Consider the following 13856-nt stretch of genomic DNA (forward strand, 5'->3'; position numbering starts at 1 on the left):
ATAGAAATAATTATTTAAAATAAAGGATATGGAGATAACGAGAAGTATTCCATATCATGTGGAAATGTAAGCAGAAGTAATGAAAATTGAAAAATGACGATCACTTATGACACATCACTGTAGCAGTGCATCAGTGACAAAATCTTGGGAAACTAATGATATTATCATAGTACAGACATGTATAAAAGGTTTTGAAATCATTGCAAGGAACGTATAAGAGTTCTTAAAATCATTACTTAATCAATTTCTTTCCCAACAGCCTGCTTCATTTTCAAAATTAACCATACTCATGGCGTCATTTTAAGGTTCGAGCCCGATGGCGTTTATGACGCTATATGCAATGAGAGTCAAATAGAACTGGATAAACTAAACATTCAAAGAAAAATATCCCCGGGGAAAAATAAATGATCATCCATGGATTAAATGACATCAACATAGACAGGAATGGGTTCAAAATAATTAAGCAAAGACTCCTCAATGGTGACGACTTTTTCTTCTTTCAGCGAAACACTTGCTTTGAATTTGAGGTAATGTCCGCTTTCTTGAACTGGTGTTTCAATGGTACCTGTGTATATGTGCGGGGATTCTCGTCGTTGATGGCTAAACACTATATTGATTTTTTTTCTATTATTTCAAGAAACTTCTCTGTATGATCAAAAGGTTTAAATGTAGAAATCACAAGTGGTATCATAAATAAAAATAAGTACTTTATATTTACTTGTCATATTTATACTATATTCGAACCTATTGTGTTTCCAGTTAAATAATTTTGTTTCAATTTAAAATCAAGAAGCTAATATTTCTTTTTATTGAAAACAGACATTATGAACTATTACTGATAAATGTACAATTTCAGCATACGTTTTATCTAATACTCACACCATTATCTTTAATTTTATTCCCAGTAAAGCTATGGTTATTATGAACAGTCCATTCAATATCAATATCAATTATAATATATCCATCTGAGAGCAAACATTATTCTAGATAAGAATATCCCTTGAATACCTGAATGATTATAATTAAGTGAACATAAGTTGTGAAATGTCAAATAGGAGAGCAGTAGTGAAATAAAAGTATACTAGACTTAAGAAAATTCTGTTTTCGCCATCTATGCGAGGTCTATTCCTGATAAGAGCGCAAAATAACCCGGTATATGTACATGAACGTTACTGTAATTTTTACTTCCGATGATACATGTTAAAATTAACCTAATTTCTTTGAAATTAAAGGAAATATATTCTTACATATTTCCATTTCCAATTGTTTTCCCTATGATAAACACTACAAAAGTGTGTCTTGTTAATTTCATCATAATAACCTGTGGTATGTATATTTCTGTATTACTGAAAGGTCAAGTGTCAACCTGCATGTATATCACTGGCGTATGAATACACTGAAGAAAAATATAGTTGTTTTGTTTAATGTGTTTACAAAGTAATAAGATGTAATATTTCTTTTTACAAATGTAATAAAAAATGAATTATAGAAAAATTTGTTGAACTTTAAGTAGATTACTGGTCTTATTCAAATACATAAAGTAATTCTGTTGAACGTCTGCTAAAATCACACAGTCTTCTGCAACTCCCCATCATTTCCAAAAACACAGTCAATAAGCATGGAGCCTGACAAGTCCTACGGAAAATTTAGTGTTCTTCCCCCAGTCACTGATCGACCAGAGTTAACCAATGAAGATGCGTAGTTATTGCTTTCACTTATATCTGGTAACAAATCCGAGCTAGTTCCAACTGAACTGAAACCGAAGCCCTCTGACCATGATGTAGCTGGCATGGATCCCTTTCATGATGATGATGACTCTCTTCTTACTTCAATTACTGCATCGGACCTGATACCACATCTATCGCAAACTCCACTTCAAATGGTTCTTCAGCAGCCTGCAGATCCTGGTTTGCCTCCCCCTGAAACACCAAGTACAAGTTATAGATTTAGAAAAGTTACAGAGAAGCAGATAAAAACTTATCAAGAAATGACTCAATCCAAAAACACCAAAAACACACCAAATGGGGCATCAAAATTTTAGATGGTAAGTTATTTATTTTGCAGATTCTTGAATACAAATTTATAAACATAATACATGTGCAGATTATAGTATAAATATATATACATGTAAAACATGTAAAAAAAGGATCACAGATAAAAAAATCAATTTAATTTTTTAAAAATTAAAATAAAACAAATAATAAGCAAATAAAATAATAAATATACAAAAAGTATGATAAAAATATAGAAAAATTAAACAATTAAAGGTAACGAGTAACATAATGCATGTACATGTATTGTAGATTGGTATTTGGAAACTTTCCACGACAACATTGACCTTTCATCAGTAAGAGCTGAAGAATTAGCCTCTAAACTTGAACGGTTCTACTGTGAAGCTAGGCCTAGCAAAGCCAAAACACCAAATGAAGAGTACCATAAAAATACTTTGAAAGGCATACGTGCAGCAATCAACCGTCGGTTATCAGACCTGAGAAGGGATATTGATATTGTCAATGATAACCTTTCAAAATGGCAAACAAATGCTTGACTGGCCTTCTAAAACAAAGGATGACAGAGGGAACATCTCGCCCCACAAAATACAAGGAAATAATTCCCAAAACTGATCTAAAAAATCTCATCCTTTCTACAGACTGCATATTCCTCACCAATAAATCTTCGCTTGGCGATGTTGTATACCATAGCAATTCACTTTGTATCGCGAGGACTTGAGTTTCACCACCAACTTAAAAGCGACTCGTTCGAATTCAAAACCGACGAAAATGGCTTGACCTATGTCTGTCTCACTCACGAAACAAAGCAGAAAAACTACCAAGGTGGACGTGGACTAGACAAACATGAGATGATGGCTGACAAACGAATGTACGAAACACAATCAAAAATTTGCCCATTTCAAATGTTGAAGTTCTTCCTATCAAAGACTCCTATTACTGCTACAAATCTGTTTAACAAATGTGTGAGAGAGGCAATCTCGAATCCCGATCAAGAACTTCGGTACAACACTCACTCACTTTCCCAGAAAGCGTTTGTAAATTTCTTACCTGATATTTGCAAAATGGCAGGATGTCAACGCTACACAGCACACAGCCTCCGAGCAACAGCAATCCAAACAATGAATGATGCTGGGTTTGAGGCGCGCCACATCATGTACATGTCCGGTCATAGGAATGAGGCTTCAATCCGGAGTTACTGCAGGGAGCTATCCTCGGATCAAAAGCAAGTTGCCAGTGCAACGTTATCAACCATCACAAATCGCCACAGCGTCATCCGACATCGTCCCCCAGTCCTTTAATTCCGACCGACATATCGCTATAGCCACGCCATCATCTGCCATCGTCACTCAGTCATTTAATTCTGACAACTCAACCTCCTCCTCTTTTCTATCATCAACGCAGACCGGTTTCCTCACCAGCTCCCGTTTTATTAACTGTACTCTGATTTTCAACATGGCGGCGGACAAGTAGCTTACACGTGTTTATGCTTCCGCTAAATCTATTATCTAGGTCACATATTCATCATGACAATTAACAAGATTTCTTTGTTCACGATTTAAATTCTATTGTTGCTTATTTCATAAATGTCAATATTTGAATACAGTAATTAAAAAAATCATTTTATTTGTTTCGTGTTTTATGGGACTATTTTTTAAAGTAAAATTTGACGTCACAGGTCGGCCAATATAAAACATGATGGATGCCTTGTGTATTTCAAATCTACGAAGACTGGACGATTACAAAACAAATAAAAAATGAAAATATAAGGAATCACTGTCTAGTTTTGAGGGTATGCCAGGGATCACCAATAGTGGGAAACATGGGATAATTTTAGCATAACGGGCTTCGCCCGTTATGCAAATTATCCCATGTTTCCCACTATTGTTGATGCCCTGGCATACCTTCAAACTAGACAGTGATTCCTTAATTGACTTTAGTGGAAACGTCATAAATGAATCAGCAGAATGTAGATAATTGCAGTCATTTCCTAGACCTGTATAAAAATTAAACAACTGTATAAGAATTAAACAACTGTATAAGAATTAAACAACTGTACATGTATAAGAATTAAACAAAAAAGAATCTTATTTTGTATTGTTTTATGAACTTTGAGATTGAATGCTGTTCGTTATCGACATATCCTTTAATAATGATTTAAAAAAAATCTCTATCTTTTGTTAGTATTTCAAAAACAAAAAAGAGATACACATATACTTGTAGTATGTTAAAATACAAGAAACATATATTGACGCAAGCGTCAAAAATCGGCCACAAACTAATTAATTGTTTCTTTTATGAAGCAACTTAAGACTGAAATGGTGATCTGTTTTTAAAATATCTTATATTTACCTGTTATATCTTTCTGACATTAATCACTTGTGCACTTAATTATATAATGCAGGTTCATTATTACATGTATAAGCAAAGTACCCCTTGTCCCCTGCGTCAACAAACCGTGGACCTGTATAATTAGGAGGCATTTACATTAAAAATTTAAAACTAAAGTTTAATGTAATCTACAACTAAATATGCAGTGTAGTTTTAATTAATTATGCGGGACTCTTGCTTTCTCTTTGAGGAAAAAAACTAAACTCACTCTCGATCCGCCACTGCATTTCTCCTCTTTCAGTTTCTTTGAGTTGTAGAGGGAAAATTCTTGGCAATTGTAAAACGTGCATTATCCTCGTCTGCTAGGCCAAATCTTGTAATATTCTGTAGCCTTTTAGTTCTTTTGATGAATTAACATTTAACCATATTTTTGAAAATGTTTATATATTTACAGGTGTACACGTCATTTTAAAATAAATACGTACAACAAATCCTGCTTTAATAGAGAAAGTAAAATTGTGCAATATACGTAACGCGGTCTTTGCTTTACACTATGCCCAACACATGTCCTAATTTTCTCCGCACCTCAAACACCCCTACTAATGTTATTGTGATTTAAATTCAAGACACGTGGTTAAGATTGATCTATTCAAAGGTTATAGGGTAGAACCGGTTTTATAAATAAAATTGGCAGTAAACATGATATTGCTATAGCCTGTTTCTTTAGAAAACATGTCCTGTAATAAATGTTTCCAGACCTTTCTGAAAGACTTTCATGATTTTCAACAGAAAAGGGTGGCTAAAGGAGGGGTTGTTAAAATAACAACATATCTTATAATACTTTTTGGCGAAAATTAGAGCTCACTAGTGACCGATTCGCTGGTAAAAAATGTGCATTATCATCTTCACTGACAAACCTTTGTTTGCCTTATATGACTATTGTTATAAATGCGCACAGAGGATCTTACCACGAGCAACTGACCATGCATTCGTTGAATGAATAGCAACGTTTACGCTAAATACATGTTTACATTTTACTTCGAACACGTAGTTCAGGTCAATCTACGATCACGTTAATGGACTTCAAAATAAAAAAAGTTCTTACGAACAAAATACAAAGATAAGAAACTGAAAGATGTTACGGGTGTTTTTAATTTGTTGTTAAATGGTAAAAAATGTTTAATAAAATGCAGTTTGCGTCTAGTTCAGAACACCAGCGCTTCAAGGGTAAGGAAAACGAGCAGCATTTCTTATTCATGTAAATGGACAAAACTTTGTTTACGTTCGTGATCACGTGTTCGGCCAGAGAATTCACCTGGCAATTGTATTCACCGATAGTACAACAAAGGAATTGATACAGACGAAATCACTTGCAGTATGACTTTCAGAAACCTAGACTTCCCCCGTTTATGTAATAAATGAATTGTTTTCATTATGAGCATGAAAATAATACTTTTAAAAATGCTTTTTATTTACATTTAAGATTCTCCTTTTTTCAACCGTAAAATTCCTGTAGTATTCGTAGTAACCCATAATGCAATACTCATTCAGCTGATTGGTCAGTTAAAATCATGCTGGTGCCTCATTTGCTAATCTGACGCCAAAAAATATAGTCCTTGTTCCCATGCAAAATATTTGTCCAAAAAGAAATTTTAATTCATAACAGCAGAAAATTGTATCATAGAGAATACTTATTTTAGTTTGAATGAATGTTAAAGAGATCGATTGGTTGAAGTACATTTCTGTAGACATTATCAGCTTATTCTAGGGTGGTGAAAACTGAAACGCACCATATCTTTTCTGTTTACCATTCCTCCACGTGCTAGTCACTTCCTAGCCACATTTCCGTGAATAATTTACCCTATCTCGCTGAAGTCTCGCTAACTCTCGCCAGAGCCACTGCCAGAGCTACTCTGAACTCATCGGGTTTTATAATTTACAGAACACCAAAAAATTAAAGGTTCCGAACACATTAGAAGGGGTGTCAAACATGTCAAAGTTTCTCAATCAGGATTGGATGAAATATTTACCTCATTCTTTATAAAAAAAATGATTTTATTTTTATTGTGCGTTCTTAGTAAACACTTAGACGCTCTTTTTAATATACTATTATATCAATGTAAAAAAAAATTATTTAAATTGTTTTAACTCCGCAGAAACGCAGAGCGACTGCAAACTTTCATATCATATAACCGACCGCCTCCTGGCGGCCGGTAATAAGTGATGTTGCTGCTCCTTTATAAATTTCAGATATGATTTAAGTAAAGGAGAAAGGCCGAAAACTGTCCATTCTGTGAGAGAAAGAACTAATCGAGGGCCGTAGGCCCGAGATTCGTTCTTTCTCTCACAGAATGGACAGTTTGAGGACTTTCTCCTACTTAAAACATGATTCTCTTTGTTCAAGGTATTGTTTTTTTTTAAATGTGTAAAACAGGTAGCACCTATACAATAAATTCATTGTTTACAGAATGGACAGTTACAGATAAGCTTAGGGTGCACAGCAATTTGTTGAATAGCCATTGTGTTTCCAGATGCGAAAAACAAATTAAAGGTCTTTGTCTACAGAATGGACAGTTACAGGTGGATTTCAGGGATGGTAGTATTTACATAAGAATTCAACTCCTCAAAATCATTTTATAATTTGTGTCGTAAAGGCAAACATGTTTCCCTCCGCTGGAAAGAAAATATGACAGAATCGAAATTGAATTGCTGACACCAAAAGGTGCACAAAACCAGCGATATTTTGACCTAGCTGGAAACAAAGAATAGTAAGCGTAAAAGAAAATATTATCCAAACTTTGATCCTCTCGAAACTTGTTCGACGACAAATACATGTACAGATATTTCAAACCGGAGATTTTTTGAATTTGAATTCAGTTTTTGAGGATATATTAATTGCAGCAGTGTAATGGTGAAATGCAATTTGTGTTCTGAGTGTTGGATAACTGTAGCGGGTATTCCCGGCAGTATGATGGAAAACACAATACTGTTGAAGTTTACACTTTAATTACGACATCTCTATGGAATTTATAATGGATTTAATGGAAACAATGGATATGTCCTGCAATATACAAATTGCATCATAAAAATATGTACAAAATAGTATTTCAATTAAACGTTCCGATTATAAAATATAACACATTATCTGTCTTCCCTTTTACAATAAATTATCATCATTTACTATGATAATACACAAGAAATATACTTTACACATGATATAAGGGAAATAACCCTTAAAACTCAATTACAGTTTACAATCTTGTGAAGAGTTATCTTTATTTGATATTTCTTTACAAATCATAAAATATATATATAGACAGACATACCAATTTATGGAACTGAACTTTCTCCAATTCAAATATACATTTCTTTATTTTATGGTGTTACCTATGTACAATAAATAATAAAATCAGGATTTGTCCTTTACAAATACCTTTCTCAAAATAAATAATTATTTAGATTAGCCTGACTATCAAAATCTTCACTTCAAAATATGTCCAGGTTTAAATACAAATTGATCTTCAGCAAAACTTCATCAGATTTATCAATATCTGAATAAATAGACAGATAACTCAGAATGTAACAATAAAAGTAAAATATCTTGTTTTCCATATTTTTAACTAAATATTATAGAAAACATATCTTGTAGCATAAAACAAGTAAAAACTTACATTTCAGGAATTGTCCAAGGTCTCAAGGTCTTAGGAAATAACTTACATTCAGCAAACAACAAAACTATGTCTTCTCCATTCAAAGTCAGAATTTCAGAGCTTAAACTGAATAAAACTCACTACACCACAAAGACCAAAACACTAACCAATGAAAACTAAGCATTTAAAAAACTGACCAATATATATGTGTGTGGTCATGTAAAAGTGTATGTACAGGTGTGGATCCAATGGGGTGTATAACTATATAACTAAATACCAAGTTAGTAAAGAATAGAAAAGAATAATGTACATTAAATTGTATTTAATGTATTTGTTTTTGTTTCCCTCTTGTGCACATGCCAAGGTTTACCTGTAACTGTCCATTCTGTTTGTTTTAACTGTCCATTCTTTTTGAAAAACTGTCCAATCTTTAAAAGAATGGACAGATTTCCAAAAAGAATGGACACTTACAGGTGACTTAATGGATTGTTAGGGGAGATAGCTCAACGCTAAGCTACAGAATAGACAACACAAACCAAAGATTTACGCCATGATCATGTTTTAATGTACATTTAATAACATATATAATCCAAATTTCGAAATGAAAAATTAATATGACTCTCCGAGGCCTTGTTGTCTGTATTTAAAAAAATCGCTCCATATACAATTCATATAAAATTATATTATTCTTTGCTCAAAACTTTTATAGAATGTTTTTTAAACGGATTATGTGGTTTAAACAAATGTTATCCTTGAGTACAATTTAAAGACAAAACATTGATTTCACGGAAACGCACAACACGGAATATATAATCAGAGCATTGCTGAAAAAGGTTGTTTGTTTCTTAAATATAACCTGTATCCTGGACAGTTGTAGTATTGTCTTTTACTTGAATCAATTTAGTTTCTAAAGTTGGCTGATTCGTACTCCTTGAACTAGGATCCGATGTTTGGCTCTCTGAGGTTGTTTCCTTTAGTTTTGTTTTCCCCCTCAGTAACGCCATTGTTGTCTTTAGATTTATGTTCATTGTTGCTAATTGATATAAGATAAAGCGAGTATTAAGAGTCTAAATCTAATTTACGATAATTTGGCCAAGAATTAAAGTCATTCCTTGTAATTTGATTTAAAAATAATTACACAACTTTGGATGTAAATTTGTGCTGCTTTTTATGAGTTCAAATTTACCAAGCAAGAATACAACCTTAGTAATGGAAGTGATGGGAAGGGGAGGTAATAACTGATACATAGATCTAGCAGCCATAATGTCTGTTTACATGAGGTAATATCGAGTGACTGTTTGAAATTAATGGTACATTTATTAAATCTGGAATTTTCCATAGATTTCGAGGACTGGAAATGAGGGGATTGCATGGATAAGAAGATTAAACTGGTCGTCAGGGGGATGTGTCTCCATACCAAACCAGATTATACAAAATTATACAAAATAATATGCGTTCCTTTTTGGAAATCAACCAATGAGAGGCGAGAATACAAATAAAATTAAATTGTTAAAGTTTGCATACAGATATCTCTCCTTCAAGAAATCATGATAGCAGGAGGAGGAACTATATTTAAAGATATAAAATACGTCAAATGTAAAGTTAACGATTGCTTTCTCGTGTCCAGTATCCAGAATTCACCTGTAGTTGACGTTGTGTGGGTAAACCAAGAGAGGCTAAACTATACCTAATACCTGATATGTTCTTTGATAAAATCACTTCATTATATCCACAACCTTCAATTACAAAAATGATGATTTAATTAACATATATAATTATCATGTACGGGAAAAAAACATATCTGAGATAATTTAAACAGTAATGATGTAGTAAAGAAATTAACTTACGTATTTCAAACAGTAACATACACAAAAAGAAAAAGCACTCCATCTTATATGTTATTAATTTCTATATAACTATATGAACATAGTGCATGCATGTCACCGAAAAATCATGAACCTTTACAAACATTGTTTTACAAGGAAATTGCAAAAGGATCATCAAATATATTTCACAGATCATCAAAGTTATTTCACGACAAAGTACTTATTTATAATTTAATATCCGACAACAAATTCTCGGATCAATTAAATACAATATTTTAGTAATTTCTAAATGTCTATATCAACTTGGTACAAGCACGTTATTGAATGATCGTAAACCTTCATAAACATGGTTGTACAAGGAAATACTCCAGTTTCGAGATAATTTCCCTTGGAGCGCTCTTTCGTTGAGGTGGAGCGCTTCGTTGCATGTAAACAGACAGATGGAACAGAATTTTAGCTATTAAATACACTGCATCATCGATATACTGGTTTATCATAACTACATGATTGTCAGGATGCACTGGTCAACTCTAGAATATGGAATTAATGTACAGACGTCATTCTTAAAGCAAAACAAAAATCGGAACAAAAAAGAAAATATCAGTGGATGTGAAACCTTTGTTTGTTTCCTTGAATTCTTAGAAATTAAAATCCGAGTTTGGCTGCATTTTTGATAATTCACGTATTCGACTTATCCTCTAAATAAATGTTTATATTTTAGATCTATATATTCAGTCGCTTGGATATAATATCATTTCTAATTATTTTGGGATTGATATATTTTATTTGTATTTTAAAATATTGGTTTCTCTTCACAAAAATAATATTTATGTCTTTCTACTGTCACATAATTATCTGTTTTAAACGACCAACATATGTACATTTTCAGTGATTATTTACATTACAAAATCTTATCATGAAACCTGTAGTTATAATTTGTATTCTAAAGTTTTGTTAGGAATATGAATTCCAATGACAAGCTTTCACAAAGAATTCAGCAGGATATTTTACGGTTCTCATCCTAACATATTTGAATATTTTGCAATCTAAGCATGTACTGCTTCAAATATTTTAATATTACTACCTGGTCCATGATTTGTTGTATGAGATATATGTCTCATTCTACATATTTTGGACAAGCACATGAAATATGAAAGGAGCGAAATTACAATACAGCAGTATGTTAAGCTAATGGCATTCAAAGCTTTACAGATTGTGTAAAGGTAACGTGAAGAGTTTGGTTTTATCTATGAACAGTTCCTGATTTTAAAAAAGTGGTAAATTTAGATGCAAAAAACATTTTAAAAAAAAATATCTAGCTTAAAGCCCCTCTTTCACCTGCCCGTGATGAGTTTAGGAAACAGGTCTTATGTACATATATGTTGTATGTTACATCAATCTATACACCCAAAAGTGGCTGGTTAACAAAAGAGGCAATGTAGCGGTACTGTAACTTTCTTTTAGCGGTAATGACGATGAAGTGGTTATGAAAATGTTTTGCTAATCATGAAACATGTACACACATATTTTAATAATAAAATTTATTTTAAATTACTATTTTTACATTTCAGTTTATTTTGTTCAGGAAAGAAATAATTTACGAAAACAGGAAGTTTTCATTTTTATCCAACATTAACTTTAAAATATTTATCCTTGTTGTTTTTATGGAAAAAATGTATTAAATAGATTTCATGTTTCAAGGTTATACATGATTACAAAAGGCACTGAAAATCGGAATCTTTAGACATGATTCCAACGCATTGTTTTTGTTGTACTGGAAAGGAAATCTCCACAGCGCATCTGAAGAGTTTATGCACGCCCGCAGATCGGCTTTAAAAATAACTCTGCCGCAGTTATATGACTTATAAAAAGTCACCTGCGTTACGAAGTGATTGGAGCAGTGTTTGCTCTAGGAAAGAGTTGATGCATAAGTCAACGGAAGTACTTTAAATATTCTTTTGGTAGAGTAGAAACTGGGGTAACGTATAACGTACTCACAATGGAATGTCCCTGAGTGTGGAGTATAGGTCTACAATATGCAGTTCTCTAAAGTGTCGACATCACACATTTAAATGATTAGAAATACTTTTTAAAAAATTAAAGATGTCAAACAAACAAACAAACAAACAAACAATCAATCAAAAACAAACAAACAAACTGTGTTCTATTTTGATAGAATGCTTTTATTATATTTATACTTGTAAAAGGTATATACCAACTTTCATGGAAAGACGTTTACTAGAAAGGAGAATAGACGCTATGCGTTAATAAGTTTCAAACAGCACTTTTTGTGAATTCTGAATTTTAATGATTGTAACTTATATTATTTCCAATGAACAATTTAACAAACACGTGTATTAATATTGAGCATAACTCCTGTTTTTATTTATTTGAACAATTAATATTTTACTACTTGCTGATCAAGATGTTTTCGTTTTCTCAGGGATTTTAAAAAGCTCTGCGTCCTGATCCTAATTAATTACGCAGATATGATATTTCTGGATATTTAGATGAGAATTATGTAAAATCTTTTTCCTTGTCAAGTTATTTGTGCAAGACCCAAACCATCACGGAAAATATAAAAGAATTTGCAGGAAGCAGTTGAGATCATATTATTTAGGTTTGAAGGGAAATGAATAAGCTTTCATTTCAATGGATTTACACGGTACAACGCTCAACCTAATTGAACAAATCTTTACAAAAAATTTTACTAGATGCTGGATTAATTCAATTATTATTTACGTGATTGAAATAACTAAAAACATACTTAGAATGAGTTTCTCTTGTAAAATGTTAAATGTGTTGTTAAACCTTTCACCATGCATCAATGTGGGCTTTTCTATTTGCTCGTTACAAAATGTAAAAGTACTTGTGAAAAATATGTCCCAACATATACTTATCCTAAGCATCCCCGATAGATATAGTTTTAGTTATAAGCGGGTAAAGGGTTTTTAAAGTCTTTCATTGGATTGATGGCTGCAGAAAGGTAAAAAGTTGAACTTAGTCATAAGTCATAAAAGTCATAGAAAGTTTAGTATGTCTTACTACTACAAAAAATTATTATTCGCATCACTTACAATCAAAATAGGTCAAAAATATATACACCAGTTCAGACATTCATTTTTCGTTTGTACCAACTGTCTTCAATTCTAAACGACAATTTCTAAAGCGAGATAGACTATTAAGAAACAAGTTGATTAAACCTGAATATCAGCATTATTGTTTCAATTCATTTTCTCGAACATTCTACGGTCGATAAAATGGCCTTGTCAACAAATTCAATCTATCATTAAATCAAATGCTGACTATTTCATTTTGTTTGGTCATTATTTACACACTAAATTTGCTGAAAGCGTGATACAGTCGTTAAAGCATTAGCTTTAGAGTCTTGTACTTAGGATTTGACCCTTATATCGAGGGTTCGAATCCCACTGTAAGACGTGTAGACTGGTCCTCCAAATGAGACCCAATAAACCGAGGTCCCTTGTTGCAGTAAGAACTAGCATGAAATGATCTCTCACTGTTCAATGGCCGTAAATGCCTAGTATAGGACAAAATTTGCACCTCTCTCCCGGCAAGTGCTTGTGTCTCAACATGAATGAAAAAATCTTAAGAGGGACGTTGACAGAAGAACAAAAAGACATTGAAGACAAGAGTTTTCTGTTATTTCCCGATCTCGACAAGGAGCCCACGCCTAATGTGACCAGTCGACAGTGGCTGCTTTTGTGTTTAAGAGTTACGTGTTTGCTTTGTCTCTAAATTTGGATTATGGACTTTTGAACTTGAATGCTGTTCGCATTACGTTATTGACGTTATATACGTCATACACGTTATTGAATGTTTATGATGTATGTCTCGCAAAGTATCTGCCCAAAATCTTCATTCTGAGAAAAAGTTGATGATTCCTTGATATTTTCTCTTTTAATTTATTGTTGTTGTTGTACGCAGATGAATATAATAAATGGGTATTAATCTCTCATAATTTGTTAATTTTAATATCCGAATTAACTTTACAGATTTCACAGATTTTAAATGTATAT

General features: G+C 32.6%; 1 protein-coding gene across 1 annotated transcript in view; it reads right to left on the minus strand.

The window, feature by feature from the left end:
- Window positions 1-267: 267 nt before the first annotated feature.
- LOC134261426 (uncharacterized) overlaps window positions 268-13856 on the minus strand; it is a 75201-nt gene continuing 61612 nt past the window's right edge. The window contains exon 7 of the mRNA XM_062743869.1: window positions 268-600. Within this exon, the coding sequence (XP_062599853.1) occupies window positions 420-600 (181 nt within the window). The 3' untranslated portion in view covers window positions 268-419. The remainder of the gene's footprint in view (window positions 601-13856) is intronic.

The sequence above is a fragment of the Saccostrea cucullata genome, unplaced genomic scaffold, assembly GCF_032062105.1.
Source record: "Saccostrea cucullata isolate Sc308-1 unplaced genomic scaffold, CSIRO_AGI_Scuc_v1 ctg4570, whole genome shotgun sequence".
In the NCBI taxonomy this organism is placed as follows: Eukaryota; Metazoa; Mollusca; class Bivalvia; order Ostreida; family Ostreidae; genus Saccostrea; species Saccostrea cuccullata.